Source organism: Toxotes jaculatrix, chromosome 13 (genome assembly GCF_017976425.1).
Source record: "Toxotes jaculatrix isolate fToxJac2 chromosome 13, fToxJac2.pri, whole genome shotgun sequence".
Classification (NCBI taxonomy): domain Eukaryota; kingdom Metazoa; phylum Chordata; class Actinopteri; family Toxotidae; genus Toxotes; species Toxotes jaculatrix.
In genome coordinates, this window is record NC_054406.1 from 1,185,994 (window position 1) to 1,211,891 (window position 25,898).

At 45.9% G+C, this 25,898-nt stretch overlaps 1 protein-coding gene across 1 annotated transcript in view; it reads right to left on the bottom strand.

The window, feature by feature from the left end:
- The window catches only part of LOC121192343 (zinc fingers and homeoboxes protein 2-like), an 84,171-nt gene that overhangs the window by 11,701 nt on the left and 46,572 nt on the right, over window positions 1–25,898 (bottom strand). Inside the window, exon 3 of the mRNA XM_041053992.1 lies at window positions 270–3,619. Coding sequence (XP_040909926.1) covers window positions 270–3,280 — 3,011 coding nt within the window. The 5' untranslated portion in view covers window positions 3,281–3,619. The remainder of the gene's footprint in view (window positions 1–269; window positions 3,620–25,898) is intronic.

Genomic DNA, 25,898 nt, shown 5'->3' on the forward strand with positions numbered 1-25,898 from the left:
CTGGAGCTAATTTTAACAACAGTATATGACTATGGGTAGTTTAATCAATAATAACAAATCATCATTTTTTGACCTTATCACATATGCACCAAATTGTACGGAAGTACTCCGTCCGCTGACTGACAGACTAACAATGGAAGACGACTATTTCCCAACTCTAATTCAAAACGTTTCATTAATGCCACTGAAAGGCTCTGAAACCCAAAACACATACATTAAAAACTTAAAACTTGAAAATCCTATGAATAAAACATCCTATGAAACAGTACCTGCCAGCGAACCGGTCATGGAGCTCATCATGCTGTTGACTGCTGAGGCTGTTGGCGCGCTGCTCCATCAGCCAACCCAACTCAACCTCCAGCACCTTACTGTTGTTGTTTGTTAGAGGTGCTTCCTGACAGCGCTGGATTATGCTGGAGGGAGCATCTTCGGGGGAGCACACAGGCAGCCCCTGTCCTCCATTTACTCCATTGTTGTGTAAAAGTTCTGTCAGCTCCATGCTACCGCTCTGCAGCCGGCTGTCGTTGAACCAGCGGGCGAGGTCGGCGCAAGCCAGTCCTGTCCGACCCTCCAGCTGGCTGAACTCCTCAGGGGAAGGCCACCGTGTTTGAGCAAAATCGTCCTTGAGGAGCGCCAGGGATCGGCTGTCTGGAGGCACTGTGCAGGAATTCGGATTGGGGACGGAGGGTGTAAGGGTGCCAGGAGCAATGATGGCCAGAGTGTGTGCAGGTGGAGGAGGGCTTTTGAGATGGCCCACACCGGTGCTTGGTTTGTGAATCCCATTCAGCTGTAGAGTTTGGTGTTGCTGTTGCTGCTGATGTAGTCTTTTCTCAGTGATGGCAGGGATGCCACCCACGCCAATTCTCTTAGTGCCCATAGAGTTCAGAAGTGCTTGTTCCAGGTTGTCACGTAGTGCACGGCGTTCCACGAACCAGCTGTCGATTTCCTGGTGAGACAGATGGGTGGTGGCTGACAGATTGTCCACATCGCTGTGTGTAGGGAAGCTGTTCCTCAAGAAGTTCTCCTCCAGGACCTTCAACTGTTCAGCTGTCTTTCCTTTCATCCTCTCCAGCAAGGGGAACTGCGTCAGCACTGAGGACTTTTGCTGAAAATCTGGTTTCAGTGCTGCTGGTGGCTCACTGCCATCCAAATGTATAACTCCGTTGTTGTGAGCAGGGGAGGTCTGACTGTGGGGCCATTTGCCATCTGTGCGAGACGTCCCATTGGCCTCTGCCAGAGGAGTGAGTACCTTGTCCACTCTGGGGTAGCCGGCTTTCAGCTCCACTCCTTGCTGCTCTTTTAGTTTCTTGCCATCCAAGGGGAAACCTGGAATCTGGGGTGGCGCTTTAGCCGGAGCGCGAATGGACTGAATAATGGTCGGTCTCCTTATCTGTGGGGTAACGAGTGGAGGGGAGTGTGGCAGCTTCAAATCAGTAGCTGGCAAAGCATGGGTACTGGGGTGTTTTTCTTTGGAAGTGATGGGCGGAGTACGAGGAACAAGTAACGAGTTTTTAAAAGGAGGGGCACAGATGGGTGGGGGAGCTATCATTGGCCTTGTTAAGGACTCTGGAAAGACTATGGAGGGCAGCGATACCACCGGCTTTGTTTTGAGGCTTCCTAACGCCGAGAGAATCTTCCCTTTGGACAACAAAGATGAAGATGATGACAACGAAGATGGTGGTGGCATTAAAGGCACAGCAGTGGATAACCTCTTCATCTCTGTGGTGACCAGAGGAACTGCTACGGGTCTCTTCATCTCCATGGGAACAGGAGGCGGAGCCATTGGGAGGCGGTCCTTTGGGGGCGGAGGGGGTGGAGGAGGTGCCATGAGGCCCTTGTCTTTAGGGTCACCAGAATGGGGAGCGACTGCCATGACAGGTCGCTTAGACTCCGGGCCGAACACTGTCGTCAGGTGTGCTGGCAGGGGTCGTTTTAGGGTGTGGCTGGAGCCAATGGTGGCTCCGGCAGGAGAGTTTGTGGTGGTGACTACACTCACCCCATTAGACGCGGTTGTCCGGACATGACCTGGATGCTCAATTGTGGTGTGGACAACAGGCTGCTGGGAGGCTTTGGCAGACGGCTGAGAGATGGGGCTTGTAGGCAGGACGGTGAACATGTGATGGGCAGGGGGGATGGAGCCATTGAACATTTTCTTTCTGGCTTCTTCCACCTCCTCCGGGGACCAGGTGATGCCTTGCTTTAGCCGCTGGGTGGTAAACCAGACTTTGATCTGTTCCTCCGGGTGCTTGGAGGCAGCCGTGAGCCACGACAGCTCAGCATGTGTCGGGTAAGGAAACTTATTGAAGGAGGTGATCAATGTCAGGTTGTCATCTAAAGAAGGGTTATATTTGGTGGTGTTCAAGGGAACAGCTATTTTTGGTACAGAGTTGAAGTTGGGCGGGCGCTGGAGCATTGGGGTGACATGGGAAAGCCCTTGAAGGATGGTGGGTTCAGGGATGATGACTGTTCCGTTGATGTTTACTGCTGTGATTTGATCCTTCTGGATTAGGCCATCCAGCTGGCTTTTCAGTTCACTCCCTTGATAGAGTGACTGGATATTGTCTGGGGTTTTCACCGTCGTGGATATGCAAGGTGGAAACACAGAGCTGTTGCTGCTTTCACCCTGTTCATTTGTCAGTTCACATTCAGCTGAATTGTCCTTGCCGTCGATTGTCTGTTCTAAAATAGTCTGATTGTTCATTTTTATCCTCTTGAACTTGAAGTTTGTCTCACCCGGGTGTTGGCTCTCATTGTGCTCTGTGAGCGAGTCAAACTTCTTGGTGTTAAACTTGCAGACAGCACAGAGGTACAACGGATTGAGAATGACGTTAGGGTGGCTTGAGTCCACGTGTTCTTTAAAGTCATTCAGGTTCTGTGTTGAGAACGGGCAGTATTTGCACTCGTAGCCTCTGGATTGCTTTTTCTGGGATGCCGGGTCAGATTCGGCCCCTCCCCTGTCTTTCTCTTCTCTGGCTTCCACATCGTCGATGACAGGGGGTTGGTCATCTTTGCCCGACAGCTCCTCTTGTTCTAATGGCTCAGGATTCTGGTTTTCTACTGGTTTGGGAAACATCTGCTGGTCTGGGTTCTCTGGCTTCTCCTGCTGGGCGTGTTGACTATTTTCTGCAGATTCAAATGATTCGGACTGAACTTTTTCTGTCACGTTGTTGTCTGTCAATATTTCCATGTCCATCAGCTCCTCCGGGTCTTCTTGCTCCTCAGGCAGGTCACTGATGACCCGAACCATGCAGGGCGTAGAGGACTTTCTACGGCTGGACATGACGGCTGCTGCTGCTGCTGGTGATAATGGTGGTGCTGGTGTTGCTGATTGTGTTGGAGATATTGTGGTTTTTGGCTGCTGCTGCTGCTGCTGGTGCTTGCCAAGGACGTCAGCGTGTCGGTTTTTGAGGGGGTCTTACTGGGGTGGATCGGAGCTGATGGTTGTGGATACTGGAAGGTGGGTGGAGGTGGAGTCTCCAGCGTGAGAGAGGGAGGGCGAGAACCGGCTGACGGTGCCGGCCCAGGACCGGTTGTGCAGTGGCGTCTCCCGCTCACTGGCAGTGTCAGCTACTGACCTGGGCGTCATGGGAGGGCATCACAGACAGCAGCGGCGCTCAAGCTGTGTAGACACAAACAGAAAGAGAGAAAATTACATGTTAATATTGTTTGTGTTCAGTGAACTGCGCTGCAGCCACTTGGGGAAAGACTAAAAGCAGAGAAAAACACATGTTAGAAAAACACAGAGAGATGTCATGTTGATATTGCTTGTGTGTGATGTGCTGCATTCACCCTGAATAAGACAAAGAACAGGAAAATGCATGATGGGCAATGACAGAAGGGGAGAAAATAGATAATTTGCACTTTTGTAAACAGGCAAACTAAGCTTTTGGTTGAAACATCCTATTTATTTGAGAGATGTGAGATCAGCACAGCACTGGAGATAAAACGCCTCAACATCAACAATTTTTTTTTATTCTTGCTGGGGTCAGTAGAACTGGAAAAACGTGCAATGTGTTACTATTATGTGTTTTGGATCAAAGGTTCTTTCAAAGAAAGTTAGTTGGATATGAAACAACAAACCTAAAGAGCCTGGAAACTTCAGTATTTCTCTACAACATTAAACTGACTACAAACTGGTTGAGAAGCATTTTTGGAAATGACGATTAAAACCTGAATGATGCCAATTTTTTGAGGCTGAAACCAATTTCAGCATTTGACAGTTTAAAAAACATCTGATAAGGAAAAAAGTGTTTTTGTTTTTTTTTTTACACAAACACAAATATAGATATTGTTGGCAACAGGAGTCTAATTTGACTGTTTCAGTTTTGTGACAAAGATAAATACAGAGACAGGATATATTTAATCGTCAAAGGCAAATAAAACAAAATTTACAAAATAAATATATTGATTTTCTCAGTCAAATCAACACCTTTCTAAAATAATTTCAGTAAAAACTGAAATTTTAAATCTTCATTAAGGACGGTTGACTCAGATGTGTAGGTGTCCCTAATAACCCTGGTCCAGGACAGAAAGACATATAAGACAGATATTGATGATGTATTTGTCTATTATAGCATGACTTGACCCTCTGGAGCAGTTCTGGTCATTACGCAGCTCCACATCAAAGATGGGAGGTTTCGGTCTTGATAAGCGTCATGACATTCTGCTCCGTCGCCCGCCCTCTCCTCTAAAGTCAGAGCGAAGTTTCTACGTCAGCACACCGACACGAAACATCACAGGTCTGGTTCATCAGGTCCGGTTCAATCAGACGCCTGCAGATGACAGCGTTTGCTGACAAAGCCGAGACCAGAAGTTAAAAATGAAGCGCGTCTGACTGACAACTCGGAATGAGATGCCGCGCCTGAAAATTACGATGAATCGTAAAGTGCCACTTAATCAGGACACGCTGTTCCAGGCCAATCACAAATAAATTGTAAATGCAATAAATTGAAGAGTCCGCAGTAACTACAAAAGACAAAAAAAGTCTCCAAACTCCAAACCCCATTAAAAAGACATTAAGCGTCTTTCATAGATTCGGGCAAAGACAACTTCACAGGATAATTACCCTGTAATCATGTAATAAGAGAGACTCAGTGATGAGATCTCCTGACAGCTATCATCCACACAATGGAACTGAGACAGTGAGGTAAAAGCAGATGGAGGGAGAAAGAAGACAGAGAGAGGAAAAGACAGGTATGAATAAATATGGGAAGAGAGGGAGTAAAGGGTAAAAATAAAAGGAGGACAAAAGGAGAAAGCAGGTAAAAGGGGGGAGAGAGAGGGGGAGCAAGAGTGATATAAAAAGAAAATCAGAGACAGTGGCGAAGACGCACAGAGATAAAGGGAAAGAGAAAGAGGGGAGAGTCTAAAAACTTCCAAGCTGATGAAAGAGAACAGGCACAAAGCAGAAGACGTTTTAACTAGGCCATGGCCTGGCAGACAGAAAGAGAGAGAAGACAGTGAAAGAAAGCAGAAGAAGACGAGGGAGAAAAGAAAAGCAGAAAAACACAAAGAGGGAGGAGGAAAAATGGACAACAGAGCATTTAAAGATGCGGAAAAAAGGAGATATAGAGAGAAAAATGACAGAAAGCAGAGAAAAAGAGGACAAGAGGCCAAATCTAAAGCAGACGAAGAGGACGAGAGAAGAGGAAGACAACATTTTATTTTGGGAGAAAATGTGAACGTAAAGCTGACATATCACAAAAATAAGAGAGTAAAATTTGTTTTCTATCAGCGAAGTTGAGGCTTTGAAAAGGTGTCCCAATCCTTCGGGAAAAAAAAACCACACACACTTGCTAGAAAAACTGAGAGTATTTCAGCACTTAATTAGTATTGGGCAAGCTGTTATTTGTCCCAAGTGTCACTTAATGTTGGACATATTTCATGCTCTCACAGCCTTGATCAGCTTCTCAAAGCCTGCACGGGAGACATTGAGTATTTTTCTGAGAATCCAAAGTCCTGTTTGAATTGTTGAGTTGTGCAATGAGACTGAACTAATCCTATGTTGTTAGAAATCTCCTGCGTTTCCACTGCAGTTTACTGCATACTTCAAATAATAAGATGTCCTCATACAGCAGGTGTAGAAACGCCATGATACCGACGACAACCGGATGGGCACACCCAGTGCGAACAGACAGAAGGATAATTAGACCTGATCCAAACAGACCAACACGGGCCGCCGTGGTCGAAAAGAGCAGCAACACGTGTCATTTTTTCTGCACAGTTCACACTTTCCATCTGCTTCAAAAGACCTGCGGCGATCCAACGGGCCCCTGCACGACCTGATTAGTCTGAACATATTTTGGACCCGGACCAACTCGAGTCCTGGGTCAGGTCTCCGTTACTAGGAAACGAGGGGACCTGTGAAGACCTCCGGACTGTACATCAGCACTGAGAACAGAAAACTTTCAAGTATCAAAAGTTGGCACTGAATGCTTGGTCAAGGTTCTTCAACCAGTTATAACCTCAGACTTTGTTTTCCTTCTGCAGAGCTCGTTATTTAAAGGGCTATTCCAGCCATTTTTCATATCTCTTAGACTGGGGGACTGATGGATTAAAAAAAAAAAGAATGGTGAAAATCTGTGCAGCAGCTGCTCAGATATCCTGACCTCAACTGACCTCAACTGTTTTACACTCTGGCCCCAGTCTATTGTTTTCATTACAATAACAAACACATTACATCTCATCCAGAACTCACAGAAGCATAGTTACATAAATAACTCTCAGGACTGGTGAGAGACTTTGACTGTGTGGAGACATCACTTTGGCTTCTGAGGAAATGTTCAACTGATCACATAAAAAAAAAGATCCATGGATTAATAAACTGGGGAAATACCAAAGTTGAACAATCAGTGCATTCTCCATTCATTCATTCATTCATCCATTCATTCGTTCATTTCACTATCCACTTCTGTACATGACGGTTAGGGATAAAAATACTTTGCCAGAGATTCAGCTGCTGCCAGAGGTGGAACGGGAAAAGACGGGGAGGCACATGGAAAACGAGATGAAACAACAAGGAAAAGAAAAGAGTGTAGGAGGAGTAGGAAAGAGAGCAGAGAGCAAACGTATAGGAAGAGGTGGAGGGAGACGAGTGTGTAGGAGCCAAGAGAAAGGGAAGAAAACAGTGCAGATGAACAGTAAAGAGGCTGAGGGAAAAGGACAGAGACTGTAGGAGGAGAGACAGAAATGAGATGAACACGGAGATGGAGGGAGAAAAAAGTAGGAGAATTTAAAAGGAGAAAAACAGAAGATGAAGACAGGAGCAAAAGAAACTTAAAACAGACTGGATGAGGCAGAGAGAGCTGCGATGGCGGCCTCGCTTCATGTCGATGAGGAACAGTGCTGTCGCTGCCAGCTCCAGAAAAAAGGAAGAAAAAGGGAAAAAAGAAATACAACAGTGTCATGTTTTGCTGCATCACTGGATCGGCCTCGAGGACTCCGGGCCAACTTCTGACGAGGGGAGTCATATGCCGCTTGGCTGCATCCCATTTGGTCGGGCCTAGCTCGCCTCCACGCATCCTTGTAATTACTTGTACAGTATTTGTGCACAGGGGATTGTTCGGAGCACGGCAGCACTCCGTAATTATGGAGGAAATAATAAAACTGCAGCAGTGACAACAGTGATTTGCAAATTGTAAGAAGCGGCAAAATTTCCCTTTAAGAGGCAGGTGAGTTCAGTGTTTCCTCAACCAAACAAAACCAAACAAAGCTCTTCCCCTTCCTGTCACCGACAGACAGCACATGGATACAACGTTCAGCAGCGTTTGAATTGGCCCCTCTTCTAAACCAAGTTCAGACCAGGATGGGACACCTACACTCCCCGGAGAGTGACACCAAAGTAACCCGAGTGGATCCGCCGGGTGAGGGAGGGTTCACTGCAGGTTTTACAGACACTGATGAGGAAACAAATATCAGATTTTCACCTCCACCAAGGGCAAAGCAAACCTTCAGTCTCACCACAAACTTTCCATCCATCCATCCATCCCACTGCACTACAGGCAATTCAGTTTGCACGTCACAGAGAACAAGGGCATACCGGAGAGAAAAGGGTGTCGAGGAAGCCATAAAACAACTCGGAGACAAAAAAGAAGGTAATGAGGAGATATCTTGGGAAATGAAATGACAAATTAGGAGAACGAAAGGCAGATCAGAAGGAGCCAAGTGTGCTAATAGGAGGGGTTAAAGACGTTTTACTGGAACAAGGGCAAACCGGAGGGGGCGAGGGCTCGCGGGGAGGGAGCCTGCACGTCTCTGTACGCTCATCGTGTAGTTACCAAGGGCTCTGAATTAGGATGGTGTGGAGGTTCATAAGTCGTCCGGAAACCAAACACTCCATAGCTTCAGGGACTTTCTGTCCAACAGCTGACTCTGACACCCAGACTCATGGTATTGGCCTATATTCAGCACGATCCAATAACGGTGCTCTGTTTTCTGAAATGTAAAATCTGTAAAGCTCTCCGTGTCAGACAGAGTTCTTCTGTGTGTAACGTGAGGCTGAACTGCACATCAAACATGTCTGACGTGTATTAATGTCGTGATCTGATATTTTTATATCTCTTCACCAAACCACGTCCGCTGTGTGCGGCTGTTTTGTCTCTCAAACCAAAACCGACACTTTCAAAAAAGTTTTGTAGAGTTGCCAAAAACTTTGTGGGAAATTTCACTCCTCACTCTCTGAGCTGTTGTTTAGCAGAGTTTGTTAATCATATAATAAAGTGTATTTAGTCTCCAACAAAAAGAAGAGCAACACCTTCAGTCCCCCACACTGACATCTGTCTGCATTCAAGTGACAACGCCCCCTAGTGGCTGTAATGACTATGACAGGAGCACAGAAAAAAAGTAGCGTGATGTTTTACGGAGTTGACAAAGGCAGGAGCTCAACAAAACATCAGGCTTTACCACCAGAGACAGATGTTACTTTCCAACGTTGTCATTTTTAAAACGCGGCCGCTATCGTTGTGTAACCTTTACCACGTGGCTGTGACGAAGACACTCGATCCTTCCTACTGCTCTCACTGCAAGTCCCCCCTGGGTCTTAGACGGTAAGATGTAAATGAGGAAGAACCACCAGCAAACGAAAGAACGGCTGAAAGTTATGAGGACAACGTCGCTCGGAAAGTGGAAGCGTCCTGGTTTTGGAGTTCCCGTGACCCCCCTCCTCAGGCACACAGTCATCATGCAGCACTGCCAGCTCTGTGTGTGTGTGTGTGTGAGTCCGCATTTCAGTATAAATGTGTGTGGGGATGCTAAATGATTGATCAAAGGATGCCTTTGTGTGGGCACCTCGTGGTGCTAATGCATCATTAACACAGCTGGTAGTATGACCCAGCTCTTCAGAGAGTGCCAGGCTATTTCCAGCAGCTTCCTCTTAAGCTTATAGAGATCCAAATCTCACTTGTGTTATATAAGAGTTCTGCGAAACCTACTGAAAGGACGTCATGACTAGTTTTACCTCAGGTTATTTTAGCTGGCCCTTTTACAGGAGGAAAAAAGAGTCTGGAATTTTTACCAGTAACTGCAGTCTGTAGGAATTACTGACATGGGACTGAAATTACAGACAGAAACACTCTGGTAGAGAAATCACTCCCTCCTGAAAGATAATCCGTCCTAATAGGGCTCTAAGTAGGTCTTGGTGATACTGACAAAATCTAATACAGTTTGATCCAAGTACCTGACATTGATAACGTGACAGTATTTTAAACGGCCCAACATCATCTGTGGAAGATAAACCCCGACTATCTGAGATACCTCGAGGTCTTTCCTCTGTTGCCACCTTTAGGACCAAATGTTTAACTTAAAATATCAAAATATTTCATGTGTCGGAAAGTTTACAAACACAATGCAAAGTGTTACCACTGCGTCTTTCTCTGTCTCAGTGGGTAGTTGGTTTGCATTGCATAACATAAAGCTTAGTAAGGAGCGGGGGCGGCAACAATAAGGATCTATACTGTATTATTCATCCGTCCCGCATCTGTACTCTCCTCCCCCGTCGTGGGGGGGCTGAGGCCTGTCCCAGCTCTCAGTGGGACAGAGGTGGAGCACACCTATGACAGGTCATTAGTCAGTCACGACAGCTGACGCGAAAGCAGACGACTATTAACACACCTATTTACACCACTGATGCACGTTGGTAGTGATTAAAACAGTTTCTGGATCAGATTTAAACTCAGGGTGTTTACATGCCGTGTACTTCAGCCAGCTGAGTCCAAAGCTGCCACTCACAGTCTCCTCATTGTGAAAAACCTGTTAAAATCTCTGGTACGTGACCGTGAACGAAGCACCCTCTGAAGGCCCCTGCAAGGTCCCTGAGTGGGTCCGGGCACCCCACTTTGGGAACCACAGAGCAAGGCCAAATAGCACTTTAAACATTAGATAACTTGGAAGCGTTAAATGGCCGTGGGAGCAGCGCAGCTACATGACTGATGGATCTTGTGAGGCAATCTGATGTGTTGATGAGAACAAAGCGGGCTTTTCATTGGCAGAGAACCTTGAGAGAGTTCAGGTTTCAGGTGATTGGCTGGATAATTGGAGCGCCACTCTCAGCCTCGCGCCGCCACCGCCGTGCGTCGCGTTGGCCAGACTCTCGTATCATCGGGTATCTGAAGGCCGAGGCCGCAGAGCCGAATACGCACCGCATTTATCAGTCCGTTCATCCCCCCGTCACTCCTCCATCGCTAACGTCTGATCACTCACACACTCTTTGTCCGTTCACATCACAGGACTCTGTTCACTGTGTGCAGGAAGATACGACCCACGCCGACAGAGATAAAAGCTGGTGAGAAGGCGACTGATTATCTCAAATTGGATAATTATTCATAAATCTTAGTGCAATATCAAAATATCACAGCATCGTACTCAATGCCAGCAGCGTTTCTGATCATATTAGCACAATTTTGACATGAACATTATACATTATATGACTTTATACATATTATACATTATGCACTACACATTATAACGAGGTGAAATGCCAAAAACTCTCGTTTCAGCTTCTTAAATTTACAGGTTTTATTCCTTCCGTAGCTCTGCGTGTCGATTTCACCCTGAAATACACAACAAACGCTAAAAAAATTAGAATAATCTGGTTTTAATACATAAATTACTCCAATCTTCAAACACTAACAAAAATCTTCAGTTTCCTGTAGTTTAAGTGAGAAATAGAACTGACTGCTTCTTCTCCTCGTAGAAAAAAAACGGAGATTTTTCAAACAATCACATTATGTACATCTGACATTCTAAATCTCCTGCCACTGGAGGATTATGAAGTATTGATGCCTGGATGTCATTTTTAATTTTGGTTTCACATTAGCTTTCATTTCAGTTGTGCTTCTGTTGACATTTAAATAAATAAAAGTAGACACAAAAAACAAGAGTCGGGAGCAGGAGTCTGAATTTTTAGCAGAGTGTGAGGCCGCATGTTATCAGTAGATACTGACGGTGAACGGATGTTAATGAGAGAATACGGGTTCATACACACAGTTTACAAGGAGGTCAGAGGTCAAGACCAGTGACACACAGGACGCCACTGAAATGAAATGCCTCAAAACCTGAACCATGTTTTACACTCAGAGCTGTTTTTGGTAAAATGGCAAATCTGGACCAATTCTGATGCCACACACACACACACACACTCACACACACACTCACACACACACACACTTACACTCACACACACACACACACAAATGCCCGCCAGCTTCACATGGCCATGGTTTAGGAATACAACACACACACACACACACACACACACACACACACACCTGACATTCTATCAGTTCTCCCTCGGCAAACTGTCTGCCCCCCGTGACCATGAAATATGAATGAAATACAATTAGCAGCTTTAAAGAACTTCATCAAGGCCAAAGCCTCCGTCCAAACACCCCCAGAACCCCATCATCATCCTAACTGCCCCCCCCCCCCCCCACCCCCGGACACACACACACACACCCACCTCCCTGAACTCTGTCAGACAAGCAGATAGATAAATAAATAAATAAACTACCAGCGTCCTTGGACGGAGCGACCAATCACAAACATCTGTCAGAGCAACAGATAAATAATCACGACTCACAATGGTTGTAAATGTTTTACAAACATTGATTTTTTTCTTTTTTTTTTAAGAAAAAACTTTTTTCCACTCCTTAAATTTTTGTTTTCTGTCTCGGAGCACAGCGTTTGCCCTCATGAGCACCACCCCCCTCCCTCCTCACCCCCTCACCCCCCCCCCCGTCCTTCCCTCCCAAAATTTAATGGATGCAGTGACTCATTAAAAACTGAAGGGGGGGAGAGGGTGGAGAGGATGGAGGGGGAGGCAAAAAAAAATTAGGAAAGAGACAGAGAGAGATAGAGACAGAAGAGACCGGTGCTTCATTTCCATGGCGTTACCATGGCAACAGCAGCGCAGGAGAGACGGCGAGGTGCCCTTCTGCCGTCGCAGCGCCTCGCCGCCGAATATTAACCAGGCCTGTACGCTCAGGTGCTAATTAGGAGAAGAGAAGGGGGAGGGAGAAGGTGAGGAGGAGGGAGGTCAGGAGGGAGGAGAGAGGGGACGACAGTGATAAAAAGAGAGCGAGAGAGGAGTGGAAAGGTCAGGAGGGGGTAGTGGAGGAGGGATTTTTTTCTCCACGAGAGGCGACAAGAGAGAGGAGGAGAGAAAAGAGGAGGAGAGGTGGAGAGAGGAGGTCAGGAGGGGGGCAGGGGATGAAGAGGAAGAGGAGAAGAAATGGGAGGAACAGTAGTGAGTGGAGGAAGAGGAAGAGAGGAGACAAGAGGGAGTGGAGGGGAAAAGAAGGTCAGAAAGAGGTGAGGAGGAGAGGAGAAGAAGGAGGTCAGGGGGTAAAAGAAGAGGAAGAGGGAAGACAGGGGAGAGGAGGCTTGAGAAGAGAGGGAAAAGGAGGAGAAGGACAGTGGGAGACAGAAGGAGGTGAAAGTAAGAGAGGATGGAAGAAGGAGCAAATATAAGAGCATCGGTGGGGACAAAAGAAATAAGGTGAGGAGTAACGAAAAAGACAGGGATAGCATGGGAGGAAGTGAAGGGAGGAGGAGAAGGAGTGAGGAGGTGACAATTGGAGAGGAGGACGGTGAAAAGAGAATACAGAAAGAGTGACATGAGAGGTTAAAGAAAAAGAGAAGATAGGAAAATTAAAGAGGAGGAGAAAGTGTAAAAAGAAAACAAGGAGGGGAAGGAGATATGGAGAAATCGGGAAAGAGAGAAGAGATAAAAACAAAGGATGAGAGGAGGGAAAGATAAGGAGAAAGGAGGACTGAAAGGAGAGATAAGGAGGGAAAAGACAAAGGGGAAACGAAATGAGAGAAGAGAAAGGAGTCAAGGAGGAAGATAAGAAGAAGTGAGAACAAGAAGGAGAGATAAGGAGAAAGGAAAAGATGAAGGGAAGTCTCCTCTCCTCTGAGCCTGTCAGGTTGATCTGTTCTGCTCTGAGAGGTCAGAGGAGGACAGAAAGGAGGTGAGAGAGGGAGAGACAGAGGAGGGAGGAGAGGAAAAAAACAACAGAGAGGAGGAAGATTAAAGGGAGGGAGGGAGCAGGAGATGAAAAGAGAGGTTTCCAGAGGTATAGAGAGAGAGAGAAAGAGAGAGGGATGAGAGGAGGTGAGACAAGGGAGGTGTAGAAAGAGAACGAGTCGGGTCAATAAAACATGCATGAGACGCTCTGTGTACATCTCTGTGTGTGTGTGTGTGTGTGTGTGTGTGTCAGTTTGTCTTCCTTCCTCTTCTTCATCATGTCAGTCTGTGTGTCGATGTACAGAAACTCATATATATATGCGCACATACATGTGTGTGTGTGTGTGTCTTTGCCTCGTGTGTGCGTGAGTGCATATGCACGGGTTGTATTCAGCGTGGCTGATTTCGCCTCTCGTGCATGTCCTCGAATCACGTGTAAGTATTTCCAAGTGTATGCGTGCATGAGCGCCTCCATATGTGGATGTGTGTGTCTTCACGTGTGTGTGTGTGTGTGTGTGCGTGCGTGTGTGTGTGTGTGTGTGCTGGTGTCCTCAGCTAGCACACAGCAACGTCTCCATCCAGCCATGAGCTGCTATAAGCCTGAGAGACTCTGTGCTCCGACACAGACTTACATTCACTCGTATATAGGTCAGTGCAGCCGGTCCATGCTAACAGTCACTGCGCCGCCTCTCGGCCTCGGCTTCACATCATTTAACAGAAGATGTTGTGATGAAAAAAATAAAACGAGTGTTAAAGGAACAGCAGAACTAAAGTTTTAAGGAGGCAGACCCGTCGGTAAATGTAAACGCTGTGGAATAAGAGATTTCATTCGTGCGTCCTGAGCAGATTAAATCTCTCCAGTGCTGCATCATCACATCTCTGCACTGATGGACATGAGTGACCGGAGACGCTGTGATACCGCCTTTAAAATACGCTGTTAAACACTGGCTTTGCTGCATCACTGACTCCATGCTAACACTTCAGAGTTTAAAGCGTGGCTGCGTGTTGTACCAGACTCCTGCCAACAATTTACCATTGCAGGTGCAGTTAAATCCATGCTAACACTTTAGCACGCATCGCGATGCCCGATATGTTAGCACTTTAGCATTCGACATGTTACGTGATAACAGACGCTCGGCTAAAATTTCAGCTTCGACGTAGCTGAGCGACTCCAGCGGTAAATAACGATAAATAACATCTTACTGATCCACAGCCAGTGTAAAATGGTAGAAAGGATGCAGCTCGTGTTACTGCAGGTTAGAACTGATGACTCAGTATACTGAGTGTTACCTGTGCTCTCAGCCTTCAGCCTGTGTCACATGTGCCGAACACAACCAGGGCTACCATTACTAAGAACGTATGCACTCAGGGTCCTGTAAGGCGCTTTGGATAAAAGGTTCCACCAAATGGCATATTTTAATGGCACGTTAAATCCTTTATGGGGATTTACTGAAAGGACTTAGAACTTTCTATTAGAAAAATCATTTTATTTTTGGCCTGTCTTTCACAGGGTAAGCTTAGCCATAGGCAGCCTGCAGTTTATTCTGATGAAAGATTACTCTTAAGATATTTGACTTATTTCACACAGTACACAATTGAGATGTATCAACAGTCGCGGGAATGAGAAATTTTTATATCCACCCAGGGCTGCACCATGGAGCGAGTGAGGTTTCTTCATTTCTGTTTGTGAATCACAGGCATGTGCTGTGTTAAACGTTTGCTGGCTGGAGTTTAAATGGTCACAGTATTGAGCTCTTGCGTCAGCTGAACCCAATAATCATGATTGTAAACTGTCACCTCAACATCTTGTTATACAAATAGTTTCCCATTTTTCTCGCTGCACACTTTTAAACCACACAAAGTAAACACATGAAATAGCTGTGGGCTACATTCCTGTTTGTTTGGCTAAAGACACGCTACTCCCTGAGTTCTGCCTCACAGGCACAGCTTCTGTTCAGAGACTGTTAGTTTTATGATGACATTTTATGTGATTGCTCTACATGTATAAGCTCCTGCTGACTGCGACCTGCACCTCATCACAAATTATACATTTTTTAATTTATAAATTATTTAGAGGTAACCTCCTTTGGGGTTGGAAGCCTCTTTTGCAAACAAGACCAGGGAAGGTCTGAGAGAAATCTGGGTGCCGATGTCCTGTTCAAGGATGTTTCAAAATGTAGACAGAGGACCCTGTGATCAGCAGAGGACACCTCTGTCCCCAGTGTCTGCAAACCTCTGTAAAGAAGTGTTTTTTTTTTTTCAGTTTGGTGTGACAGAGTGGAGACTGTTAGGGTAAAAGATTAATGCCCGTGGCTTTGGAAAAAGATGCTCAACGGCTGGGTGTGATGTTCAGGTGTCCACCTACTTTTGGCCACGTGGTGTACAATGCTAAGCATGTAATAGGTGGTTCTTGTTATGGGCAGCACACAGCCTGAGAGGAGGCTCAGCTCAGGACACAAACATCCCTTTTTAGATGAAAAACAGAGAAAAGATTTGTTCATATCTGCTGCACACGGTCGATGTGCTTCACCATCACCGTCTAAAACAACCCATCCATCTGTCCATCTGTCCCTCGTTTCTGTTTTTCCTCAGGACTTTGCTCCGCTGCGCTCACTCGGGGATTACAGGAGCATCACTGACCACTTCCTTCCTGCCGCCTACTCGTACTATCGCTGTTCGAGGGATTCAAGCTTCATCTACCACTGCTCTTCAGTGTGAGCTGCTCTGGATGAGGCTGCCTGAAATGTAAATGTAAATAACCGTGGAGTGACGGTACTTGTGCGTATAAAAACGCTGCTGGGGGTGTATTGCGTTCTTTCACGGTGAGGGTGGGGGCGGGGGGAGAGAAAAGGCTTCCTCCTCTTCCTCCTGAATAGGCAGGATGGGCCACCTCGCCGAAGAGGATTCCATTAGTATTGGTTTCTGTGGAGGGTTTTACTGTCACATGGGCTGTAATGCTCCCTCAGAGGGCCTTTACGGCCTGCCAAGAAAATTTCTGGAGCCGGGGCGTGGAGGGAGCCCTGCTGAGAAAAAAAATGCTCAGGACTCCACAAAAAGACTTCTAATAAACTTTTATCAGTCACAGTGCTTTGCTCCAGACCAGATTTATTCTTTCATGTTACTCTATTTCCATTCTGTCTTTTATAACCGCTTTTACAACACTGTGGGTCTGGATTTGAGGCAGGTTACAGCTGCACTGCTCTCCACAAGACAAGAAGAGGAATGTGAGCTAAATGACTCTGATTTCTGATTTAAAGCTTGATTAAATGTCTGATCTGGCTGTCGTGAGCATAGGTCAGCTATCACCTGTCGATAAAACGGTCTGAACGGTGCTGACATATCTCTGAGGTTTCTATAGGTGGCGCTCTTTCCTTACAGTCTTTTCAAGGCAAACAAATTGCTGTCGCTGCTTCTGAAAAACTAAAACGTACCACTTTCTGTTCAACTAGGCGAAAAATGGGCGCAGCGTTTAGAGACGAGAATGGAAAAACTTTTTAGCTACATGTTAATTCACCACCTTGTCGATTGTTGACGATGACCTCACCAGACAAACGTGTTCTCGTTCGTAAACAGACTGAAATCCCAAACATTTCCATACCTGGACACGATCGAGTTTATCTTGCGGTTTCAGAAAAACATGAGCGAATTCACAGCTCATTTCTCAACAAGCTGCAGACGGTGAGTCATCTCTGCCCGCACCAACTCGCACATCAATATCTAATTATTACCTGTAATGTTCAGGTATTTTTTTTATTTGATTGGCTGCATGTAAACATATTATCTCACTCGCAATAACTTGGACAAGCTCTTATCTCACTTATGAGAAACCTGAGAGAGATGCGTGCTCCAGATTAGCCGGGACGCCGAGGCACGCACACACCTTATCTTGTTTACTGTTGGGCTTCTGCAGTCTGCCTAAATTCTGTTTCCATGGTAATATTAGGATTACGCCATGCTGAAATATTCTGAATATTGTTTATTCGTGTAGGAATCAATCGGATATTGCCGATGCGCTGATTGCACTGATTTCTGAAAGAGCTTTATGCGTCTGTCGTTTGCTCCCCCTCTCCCTCGTCTGCTCTGTTCTGCCTGCTTCTCTCTCCACTTGTACATTCATTTTTATTTTTGAGATTCTCGTCTCATTCTTATGAAAACTGTGTTTATCATTCAGCCTGTAGCCAAATATGCTGCTGCTTTTCTGCCTCCTCTCAAAAACATGTCCACAGAGACAACAAAACTCTCCTTTTACTAACCCTAGTCTCGCACGGGGAGGTCAGAGGTCAGAGTAGGTATTCAGTGGGCCCTTGAGCAAGGAGGTTTGCCCACACAGGGGGCTTGAACCTGAGTGCTCCAATGGAAGACCATCTCCTTGCTCCCCACTCGAGCCCAAACAACTAACCAGGAGAAAGGAAGAGAAAACAGCAGAGAGGAGAGTGACTAGGAAACAGACGAGGGGGGCTGAGTGAAACAGGGAGGAGCAGGCGAAGGAGAAGACAAATTGAGAAGCACGAGGTCGGTGACACAGCACAACACACACACACACACACAGAGACACACACACACAGACAGACAGTCACACACACTCTGTTTTCATCTACAGGCTGCTCCTCCTGCTCAAACCAAACACCTGCAGCACCATCTGATAACAGGAGGAAACCCTGCAGCCTCCTGCTGAGGAGCCACATTCATCAACTGTGACCAAACAAATCCCACTTAGAGATTTCACTGACGTCGTCTTTGTTCAGCGGTGACACTGTTTAGGACGACCAGGAGATGTCCATCAACAGTCCTTCAGAGACCTTGTTTTAAGACAAAACTTAAGAAATACTCCTGTGAGCAGGGCTGAGGATCTTTTGATTCTAATGAAAATACTTGAGTTTTTGTTCTGATACCAAAACAAACTTTTTCAAATGCTTTACTTTGAGAAATAGAAACTTGTGTTTAAACACTAGTGACCATACAAGAACTTTTGTTGATTAAACTGGGATTTAATTATTAGTTTTTCTTTCTTTCTTTTATCATTATTTATCTTTTCCTTCACAGTCACATTATTTTAATGATACCTCACAAACCAACTCGGAACATTTTTCTCTCCACACGAGGTCCGGTGGTTGTATGTGGAGTTGATTCACTGCCACATACAGTAAAACAAAGACAAGCAAACAAACCCTCAGACCTGAGAAGCTGCAGTGGAGAAATTTGGAGAACATCTGTGTGAAAAATTACTCAGAACAGTTCAATAATTATTATACTAATCACTGAGAATGATCTCTCTGTTGATCGACCAATCGCTTCAGCTCTACGACATGAAGCTTGTTCCTCTTTCCTCATTGTTTCAGCTCCGATGGGGGAACCTGCTGAGGAACATTTTCAGGTCGCAGTTGGAACTCTGCTCTTAATGTTTCCACACGGTGTCGTCATCATAAACAAACTCCGCTCAACCAAATTAGGACCAGAGTTTAAAAACGGCCACGCAGCTGAGTTTTAAGGTGGAATAGGAAACTTAAGGCAGCTGGGTCAGATTCTGCTCTGCAGGGAACGCCGTCATTAAAGGGCCAATCAGAGAGACTTTTACTGTCCTGTAACACAAACTGACCATAACACATCTGCAGGGGGTGGACAGAGACGGCGATCAATACACATGACTTCATTTCCTGAACAGGTGGCGTTTAACCTTCCGGCCTGTTCTGGAATAAACGTAAACAGAAAACAATAAAAGGGCCGAAAGCTGTGAGCGGTGGACCAACCAGCACCAGCACGTCTTCCAGCTGAGGATAAGCAAGTGGGGACGTGACCCGGCCGCCTATGGACGACCATTCCAGACATCGCTCTCCACAGACGTCACCATCAAAACACCAGCTGAGGGCAAAGCTTTGGGAAATATTTCACAGCCATCTTGATGAAACACCAACAAATGGGTATTTATCTGGAGGAACGCAGAATAGACGCCGGCATCCAGGCACAAACCTGTACTTAAAAGGAAGAACATGAGCCTCTGAGTGGGCAGAAACTGTTCAGGCTTCCAGCTGGTGGAAGGAAAGTTCGTCTCTCTGTGTCACTCTCCACGGCTGAAGCAAGGCAACTGTCCTCTATCGCAGCACAAAGCCACCGAGTATCAGAGACGCTCACATACATCTGATGCTGCATCCTCTGTCCCTTCAAACCCAGAACTTCATGTTTTTCACTGTTTCAGCAAATAAAAATATTTTTTCAAAGCCATGGGCATCATTTGTGTACATTTCCCTCGGGATCTTCACACAAAAAAAAACACTGAACAAAAGAAAAAGTGAAATGAAATTAAAGTGTGTTTGTCGTGACTCCTGCTGACGGGTCTGTGGGGTTCAGGTTAATGAGGTTAATGTTCTCTGAATGAGCACTTTATTTCCTTGTTTCGGGGGAGCAGCGGTACGTGGCGTTCTCCTGCTTTAATGACACCGTCAACCTGCTCTGGAAATGGTTGATTTCCAGGTGTTTGTGCTGATGAGCTGCTTCAGGTTAGTTTCTGCTGCTGGATCGTGGCGCTCCAGCCGCTCGGGGTTGGAGGTTTGTCAGGGTTTCCTTGCGCGTGCTCTTGCAGTGTGGGATTTCTGCAGCTATTTTAATCAAAATAAAGTGATTATGAATATGCAAATTGAGTCATTTGCTAATTGTTGCAGCCAATCCCTCCCTGTCTGAGGCTCTGAATTAAGCCGAAATTTTGGGAAAACTCATTTTGAGCCAAGAATGGATGCTGCCTTTCACACTGATGTTAGAGGGTCAGAGGTTCGGTGGCAGCTATAGACAGTGTGTCTGTCCCCGCCGAGCGTCCTTGAGCAAGACACCGAACCCCCCGCGGGCCCTGTGATCTCTGACCCCTCTGATTAAATGATAAAAATAAAGGTGGACTGCTCGGAGCCAAATTCCCAGTGAAATATTTTCACTGAAGCTCTAAAAAAAAAAAAAAATCAACTGTACAACAACCTGCTGAGTCTCTTCTAACACGGAGAGTCGTCGCCGGCTGTTACTGACACTCACTCACTGACTTTATTTACTGAGCAGTTTGTGTAAATTTGGCTGAAAACGGCAGGATGCACACAGCAGAGGACGGTGGCTGGTTTTAATCACACACACACACACACAGACACACACACAGACACACACACACACACACACACACACACACACACACACACACACACACACACACACACAGGGAGGCACTGAGAAAAACACAAGCATGGACACATTAATATGCATGCACGAGCAATGGGAAGCACGTAGGGATGCTCACACACACACACACACACACACACACACACACACACACACACACACACACACACACACACACACACACACACACACACACAGACACACACACACACACACACACACACACACACACACACACAGGGAGGCACTGAGAAAAACACAAGCATGGACACATTAATATGCATGCACGAGCAATGGGAAGCACGTAGGGATGCTCACACACACACACACACACACACACACACACACACACACACACACACACACACACACACACACACACACACACACACACACACACACACTTCATTTACTCCACTTGGTTAAATGTTTTGTTAAAGAAGAGCTACACCAGTGGAAGGAGGGAAAGAAGGGAGGCGGTGGAGGGGGGTGCAGGGGGGGTGGGTGGGAGGGGTGACTCAGGCAGGAGGAGAAGAGAGGATCAAAGGAGAGGAGGAAGTAAGGAAAGAGCAGAGGAAAGGAGGAGACGGTTTAGGTAGGAGGAGAGGATTTTAAGGCAGAAACTGAGAGGAGAGGAAGGAATAAGAGAAGGAGGTAGGAAGGGAGGAGGACATGGGGGACGGATTGGAGAAAGAAATGAAGGAGGATAAGGGAAGGAAAGGATTACAGAGGGAAAGTAAAAGGGAAGAAGGAAGTAAGGAAGGGGTTCACAAAGGAGGAGATGAATGGAGAGAAGGGGAAGACTGAAAAGAGGAATGAAGGAAGAAAAGAGGGGAAAAGGGGCTGAGGCACAAGGAGAGGAGTGGTGGGAAAGGTAAAGAAGGATTTGAGGGAGAAATGAAGGAGGGATGGAGATAAGGAGGAAGGGGGCGAAGGAAGAAAGGAGAAGAAGATTTCCAGATGAAGAAGCGGAATGGAAAAAAGGGTGAAGGATTAAAGGAAAGAAGGAAAGAGGTGTGTCACAAGATGGAGTAAAAGAGGAGTGGAAGGAAGAGAAGGAAGGAGGCGGGGAGAAAAAAATGAGAAAGGAGGGATGGAAGGAGAAGATTACTCAGGAGGAGAGGAGGAAGGATTAAAGGGAGAGATGACGGAGGGAGAGAGGGAAGGAGGTGTGTCACGAGATGGAGTCAAAAGGGAGTAAAAGAAAGAGGAGGAAGGAGGGAGACGGGGGAAAAAAGAGGAGAAAGAAGGGATGGAAGGAAGGAGAAACGCTGAGCTGGAAGGCCAAATAATGGAGCAGCTCATCTCATGGTGAATTTGAATGGAGGCTGAATTAATTTAAATCTCATCACGGCCCGCCCTCTAATACCTTATCAGTTCTGCACGGAGACAAGGGACGTAATCGCATTAGACCCGCCACTCTGCTCTACTGCGCTCTGCTACACACACACACACACACACACACACACACACACACACACACACACACACACACACACACACACACACACGGTACCTGTGCTGGTATGTGCTGCTTTTTTTTTTTTTTTTTGCACACAAACACACACTGTGCATGTACCGCTGAGCATGCTGTCAAAGTAGTGTGTGTGTAGGTGTGTGTGTGTGTGTGTGTGTGTGTGTGTGTGTGTGTGTGAGAGACTTCATGCTGTGTGTGCACGTGTATTAAAACCAAAACACACACACACATACACACAGCATGAAGATATGCCCCCATGAGTACAAACCAGCAAGACAACAGCATGCATGTAAAGACACACACACACACACACACACACACACACACACACACACACACACACACACACAAATACAGAGAAACAAATGATGGACTAAAACACACAAGCCATGCAAACACACACCCGTGGGTGCTACAACACAGCAAGCATGCACACGTACACACACACACACACACACACAAACACACCCAGCATGGAGACACACTGACAAATGGGTGTAAACACACACACACACACACACACACACACACACACACTCGTATGGAGCTGGACTAGCAGAGCAGCCTTCCAGTTACCTTCTAGGGGAAAAGGCTCATGGGAAGTTATGCGCTCGGCTGTTGACATTGGCTGCAGCAGGACAAGCAGCTTTACAGCGCCGACTCCTCACACTGAAATGTACACACACACACACACACACACACACACACACACACCTCGACTACGGCCAAAAATTCACACACACACACACACACACTCCAAACAAGATGGCGGGTGAGTTATAGGCTCCACACACTAACTCACACACTCTGAACAAGATGGCTGTGAAAGCCTCCGACGTCTTTCTGTCGCTGAGCGTCTGTTCTGTCGCTGCGATGGCGGCTGATAAGAAAAGGAAAACAGACACTGGTGACTGAGTGAGGATGTTTCTGTATCTCTGTTTCTCATTCCTGTGGAAAACCTGACACACACAGAGGATGTGACTTTGATAGCAGAAGTTGTTTCAGTGATTCAGGTAATCAGGTTTAATGTCAGTCCCTCACAATCAACGAACAAAGGCCTTTTTCTGCAGCTGCCAGGCTGACACCAGTACTGGGTCTTGTATGTCGTCATAAGCTGCAGTTCTAGGCCATATTGGCCGTCCTGTGGATAACCGGACCAACGTAAAGGGACACGGCTTTCTCTTGGTCTGAAAGCTGAAATTGTTAAATAACTTTTCAGTACCAAACGTACGTTAGGCTGAAGAGAACATCTGAAAAACATCCACTGGTTTAAAAATCAGCAGTGTGGTTTAAGACGAAGGAAAATCTGATTTCTCACGTTTATTCTTCACAACCTTACGTGTAACACACAACTGACACGTCACACAGACAACACAACAACCTGAGAAGCACTGACACACACCAACGCTGGCAAACGGGACAGTGGAGCGTCCCGACACATGGAGTGTGTCACACACTGACAGGGTGTGTTTTGTTAATAAAAAGAACTCTGCTTCCTGCACTGGCACTGGACACGAGCGGCAGATCCTGCGCGTGCTCTGAACTGTCATCCAGTGTGATTCCTGGGAATCCTGAGCTGGACTGAACGTATGCGGGAATACAGACCGAGTCTCCCACGTCCTCGCTGGTCGCTTAAAAGAGCTCAGGATTTTTTAAATGTAAAAGAAGCAACACCAGATGGAGCCTGTCGTGATCGAGTGTGGAGAGAGTGATGCAAACTACTTTGGGACTGAATTAGCTTTTAACAGCTCTAACAATAGGTTTGTTGCATCAAAATACTGTCTAATAGGAGGTGTGTGCGTCCAGAAGCGAATGAGGAGAAAAGGCAAAGTCACACCTGAACACAGAAATAGTTTTCTAACCTTTTTTACAATCTAAATTATACGGTACAGCTAATTATCATTCGCTGAGAAATGTCACACAAAGCCCAGAGGAAATGGCAAAAAATAATAGTTGCTGGGCCTGAAACAAATTACTTCAATATTGAAGGGAGAAAACAGTGATTTCATTAGGAGCACAAGTGAAGTTAATATAACACAATTTATTTGATGCTGACTTTTTTTTTTTTTTTTATCAGAGGAGAATCTAAAAGCCTGTCGAGGTCACTCCGCAACTCGCCAATTTACATCGGAGGCTTTTTTCCTGAGCGACTAAATGTGACACGAGTACAACATCAGCACAAACCTCTCAGACAAACAACTTTACCCAAAACCAATGATGAAAAGGTCAAAGGTCAAAGGTCAGAGCCTTATGGGGCTCATAGCATATGGCACAAACAGCGCTGAGACTGCAGAGGGAATCTGTGAGCAGCAGACAAACTCAGTAAAGACACAACAGCAGAGTGAGAAAGTAAAAGTTTGAGTTGAATATAAAAATTTCATGGAAAATTCTGAAATATTTGATGAGCTTAAATGAGAACTGAGCTGAGTCACTAAACACGACACAGGCTCACCCAGTTTTAGTTTCAGAGGGCGGGTATGTTCAGCCTCTCCACAGACGGTAAAACTTTTCACCAGTTTATTCTATTTCCCCTCAACAACAACCAGCGCTGGATGTTTGATAACCAGGGAGAGACAGACGATTTTAAGTTCGAGCAGCAACAGTCACAGAACTGCTCCGAAAAAAAAAAACCAGACAGACCGACCTTTTTCACTTCAGACGATTCAACACATCCAGTAAAATTAAAGATATTTTTTAGATCAACAACGGACAAAATGACTGTTTTTAATGTGAAAGGAGTCACTGCACTGAACCCACCTCTGCAGCTGAAGAGCCAGATATTTCCCTCAGGAGCTGGAAGAGACCAAAAACAGAGCTAAAAGAGAGGGAACAAAGGACTGAGGTTCCTCAGGTGGACACAGAGACCACTCCAGATGAAGGATCATGTTGATCTCTGTGTACACACGTAATTGTTTGTGTGTTTTGTTGTTTATTTTTAGCCTTTGTTTACATTTTGTGAAATTGGCACCATTAAAAGTATGATGCATTAGCTATGAGCAGTTCCTGCTCGCGGTGTGTCCATGGACATGGACAGACGACTGTCACTGGATCAGCGTGAGCCCGAGGTCCTGGGAAAAAAGGAGCAGCTTTCTTTCTCTCCGTAGATTTCTCAGCAGATTTATGGACGTTTATTCACGAGCAGGAATATAACGGTGTCCTCAAAGAGTGTGAGACACTGCGTCTGTCTGTGTTCAGACTGGACTGAGTGTAATCAGGCTCTAAGGGTTTCTAAATACCTTAATTGCCTTCACGAGCTGCATCACAGCCACTGGTGCTGAGCGTGTTGGGAAGTGGGACAAATCAACTGGACAAATACAGTAATTTCCCATTGTTTTTAGAGAACTGACGTGAAGCTGTCACGTTTGCCTCCCCCCTCTCCCCCTTTGGGAGGAGCGGCCTACCTACTGGACCCGTTTCAAACTATAGAACCTTTGTTTTCTCCTGTGTTTTTTATGGGTTTGTCATTGTCATTTTAAAACTCATATACATTATACTGAGCCGGACAATTCATCTGCCATCAGCAATCAGTGAAGCGGCCTTCCTCTGCCTTCTGCTCCGACTTCGCGTCATGTCTCTACAGGAAAAAGAAACGTTCTTAAAATGCCATTTCACTTGGAATTTAAGTAGTAAATTCCTGTGGAGGCATCGTTTAAAACACATAAGACGACACATATTTCAGGATTATTGCACTGGCTTGAGTGTAAAAAACAGTTTCCAAGAAAGGGAGAGAGGAAAAAGCACACATCTCTAAACTGGCAGGTGAGGATATTCTGAGGTTGGAAAATTTTCATCGAAACCAGATGAACT